Source organism: Bombus vosnesenskii, unplaced genomic scaffold (assembly GCF_011952255.1).
Source record: "Bombus vosnesenskii isolate JDL3184/JDL3185 unplaced genomic scaffold, Bvos_JDL3184-5_v1.1 scf7180000013351, whole genome shotgun sequence".
NCBI classification, from domain to species: Eukaryota; Metazoa; Arthropoda; class Insecta; order Hymenoptera; family Apidae; genus Bombus; species Bombus vosnesenskii.
In genome coordinates, this window is record NW_022882987.1 from 120,979 (window position 1) to 125,060 (window position 4,082).

Consider the following 4,082-nt stretch of genomic DNA (forward strand, 5'->3'; position numbering starts at 1 on the left):
CCCATATATATATTTTATTAGCTGGATATATGTATTTTGGCGTTGCTGGATTGGATAGGAATGTGAGATTTTTCGGTGTTTTATATAAATTTATTTTTACGTTTGACTTCTTCTTCTCTTTTAATTTCGCTGTAGTAGTTTGCCTTTAGTACCGAAACTCAATTCGTTTACTACGATGGATTCTGTTACCACGATTTTCTTGCCTTTTGAGTTTAATAATCGAGGATGATTCTAACGATCCTCTCTGTGCGGGACTTGTGTGATTTCGCAAGCCTTGCCCAAAGACGGGTAATATTTTACCAACAATGGGAGGAGGAATGCGAAGATCAGTGGAGTTTTAGTAGCTGAAAACTCCGTTCGCACAAGCCGACACAGCGGACAACACCTTTGTTTAAAATTTAAACAATGATCTTATCTTCAAAACCGTTCACGAAAATAAAACGAGATCAATGATAGGAAGTTCTAATTCAATTCTCGAGGGCAACGAGATTATCAGAGAAGAAGGAAATTTTCAAAATTAATTTTCTTACCTTGAGGAGTAGCTACTGTCTGGTGCCATTACCTCAGCTGCTCCGGTGGTCGTCGAAGTTTTTGTTGGGTTTATTACTTGAACTCGAATATAGTTTTCTATCAACTTTTACTTTATTTATCTATTTCGATACAGACTGAACAATTTACTAACTGGATTAATACCGCAATTACAATGCGCGTTTGTGTCTAAACGATGAAATGAGGACTTCAAAGATAAAATTTTCTTTTACTTAGTCGCGGTTCTCTTTTTTTGACCGAGAAACTAAAGACCCCGAAACGCAAAATACTATACAAAATTTCTAAACGCAATGATGAGCGCAATAAAGAACGTAATACGAATGATCCGTAATAACAATGATCGCAAAGAATGAACATCAAATTAATGAGCCGTAAAGAATGAACGCTGCTCTGTGTTGCTTCGCTTATTTATAATGCCATCACCCACGGGGTGGTGGTCCGCTGGGGGTACGCTTCCGTGGGAATCGGGATGTTGCAGTTTGGGTTTCTTGGAATCGTACGTGACAAAATGTAAATTCCGTATTTCGACTTAGTTTTTATCGGTCCTGTGTTTCTGCTGAGCTAGCGTCTAGGAGATTTGAAGCATTCCACGCTGATCTAGTCCTTTCCGCGAGAGACTTCCACATGCTGTACCGTGGGAATTACCGGTGTTTCTTCGGCGCGTGGAAGGGCTGGTGGCTGCAGCATCATTATCATTTCAATGTTTGCTCGGGCAACACGCACAATTCCGCTGCTCTCCCATAACAAGGACCTCCTCCTTCGAGTTGTTTTGCGTAAGTTTGGGTGTTTGCATATTAAGATTGTTTTGTGATTTTGATTGTTTTTCCCTTTTTTGCTATTTCCTTAGGTTTCGGTGATCGACGTTCGAACCATGTTTGCTGAGTCGTTTCTATCAGAGGTTCCTTTCCAGACTTCCCTGGTACGTATTTAGTCTTATTTTTAGTTCGTTTGGTTCGTCCTGTTTCGTTTTATTTAAAATATACCGTGTTGTTCTCAGCCCAAGCGAAAGAGGGATTCCGAAGAACCCATGGGCGACTCGGGAGGACCCATCATACGCATGCGGCCCTGTGATAAACCACGAGTATCAGAGTGGTTGGAGGAACTATTTAACATTGGTGCCGAGGCCGTGTCGAAATTGGGCTTTGACGATTTGGCTACTTTCGACGAGAACTTCTTCGATGCAGAGACCGTCGTATTGGAGAGGGAACCCCCTCTGGTTGAAATCGTTGATACCGATCCTTGCGTGAAAGTTCGTTTTGCGAATGAAATTCCCGAAGAGGTTTTGGAGGCGCATCTTCGTCACCATGCTTCTGGGAGAAAGGGAATTTCCCCTGTTGTGCGCTATTGGTGTATGTGTGAGTTCAGCGAACTTTATCCCGGAGCTCCTTGCTTCGATTTTGATTTAATGTAGCTGCTTCAATTTCGTTGGTTCGCTGTTTTGATGTTTATTAATTTTGACATATTTTGTTTGTGTTCAATATATATATATATATATGTAGTATCGGGAAGAAGGGCCCAAGAAACGTCGAGCTAACTACAGACAATGTCGCGAGAGCCGAGGCGCTGTCGGCTCCATCAATGCATTACCGGGTCCTTCAGGTAAATAGGTAAATAGCCGAAGAGACCTTCGTGACCCTGGCTATGAGCGTCTGTAAAACACGTGTGCGGTGGGCCCAGCAATAGACAATAGAGCGCTACAACGGCCCGAGAGGTAGTCGAACAGCAGAGGGCGAGTCGAACAGCAGAGTGCGAGTCGAAAAGCAGAGTGCGAGTCGAGAAGCAGAGTGCGAGCTGAGCGGAGACAAAGGTTGCGAGTGGCGTTGCCGAGAGAGTGTGGATTGCGCTGTTTTCTGTGCGTTTGGCGTGAATAGTTCAGGTTGAACAACAATCGTCTTTTTCTGTCTGATTAACATCTCTATTGTCCACTCTTTGTAAACACATTATATCACGATATTACATATATACATTTTAAGTCTGATAGTGTTAGGTTATCTATTTTACATTTGTTAGTTTTTTTTTAATTTTATATTTCCCCCCTTTTATTTAAATATATATATATATTTTTACATTTGTAATTGCCCATAAAATTTATTAAAGAAAAGTGTTAACAATGTGTATTGATGATTTGTTTCTCGCGCCTGACATCCATTAATCCCTAATATTCCTGTCGCCATGATGCGTGTAAATCTAACATGGCTGCTCATAAATGTCATCAGTAAAGTTATAGTGACGGGTCTTTAGTTTTGTTTGATATCGAAGTAATTTTTCGTCTGTCGCTCGTTTTTCCTTATTCTACCGCAATTAGAACATTTATTTATTAATATTGTTTTAAAGTGACAATAGTATTATTCGTGTGAATATACGTATATATATATATGTTTATGTTGTGTGTCATTTCAATATGGCTAATGTTTTGTAATTCTTCGATTGCGTTATTTATTGTTTTGAGTAGTTTATTTTATAGAGTATTTGATAATATAAAACATGATAATATAAACATATACATATATGTCGGAGATGAAAGGAAAGCCGAAGCCTTTCCTTGGAAATCTTGGGAACATCCTCTAGTACCTTAGCCTAGATTTTATTATAGTTGTAATTGCTTAAGATTTGTAATAAGCGAGATTGGGTTCGAGGTGACAATAGGTCGCTGAACGTAGCCACGGTCACGGAATGGATGTTTTATCTAACGGAGGTCTGGAGTGGTTGTATGTGTTTTCCGAGAAATGTGGTTGTGGCGGCATGCGGCCTCGAGAGCGGGCCGAGCCACGTGTGATGTTGCCACGGAGGTGCCGATGCAATGGGACATACATTGTATTAGTAATCAAAACTCCAGGCAGAAACTGCCTAGCAACGGCGTTTGGAACTTTCTCGATGCTTCCAACGAGTGTGCCTAGCAACGGCGTTTGGAACCTTCTCGATGCTTCCAAACGGGTATAGAAAACAAAATGCAATCGTACAGGGAGAAAGATCTCCACGAGGCTGGCATTCTTGCGATTGCCTTGGAGAGTGATACATCGAGCATTTTCGACGATCGCATTTGCATCTAAGTTAGTTTCGCTTAGTAAGGAGTTATCCCGGTGACCGTGGATTCGTTTGAACTCAAACATTGCTAATAGTATTATTTAATTTAATTATTCGTAGATCGTATTATTCATTAGGCTTAGTGTCTGTTGGACTTATTATTAGTTGTACTTATTATTTGTTAAGCTTAGTGATAGACCTGTATATACGTGTAAATAAAATCTCGGCTTTGTGAAACGATGGCTAGTCCACATGAAGAGTCGTCGCGCGCCCAAAATTCAAATCGTGATCCGACATCAGAAGTGGGATTAGAACCGTTTAAAGTGCTACAAGAGCAAATGGTCCTTATGCGCGAGTTGATTCAGACGCTAGCGCACAAACCGGAGGAGCAAAGACCGAGTACGGAATCTAAGGATGCAACGTTACCACGTTTCGACCCCGAAGGTGCGGGCGCCGATCCATCCGCGTGGTGCTCTCATGCTGATTTGATTTTGAAAGACCACCCGATG

The 4,082-nt window shown here is 41.2% G+C and overlaps 1 protein-coding gene across 1 annotated transcript; it reads left to right on the forward strand.

Moving 5' to 3' along the window:
• Window positions 1–1,147: 1,147 nt before the first annotated feature.
• LOC117236651 lies at window positions 1,148–1,970 on the forward strand. Its single transcript, XM_033499778.1, has 3 exons — window positions 1,148–1,322; window positions 1,397–1,468; window positions 1,547–1,970. The coding sequence occupies exons 2-3, from the start codon at window positions 1,421–1,423 to the stop codon at window positions 1,958–1,960; spliced, it is 462 nt and encodes a 153-aa protein (XP_033355669.1). The 5' UTR covers window positions 1,148–1,322; window positions 1,397–1,420; the 3' UTR covers window positions 1,961–1,970.
• Window positions 1,971–4,082: the final 2,112 nt, after the last annotated feature.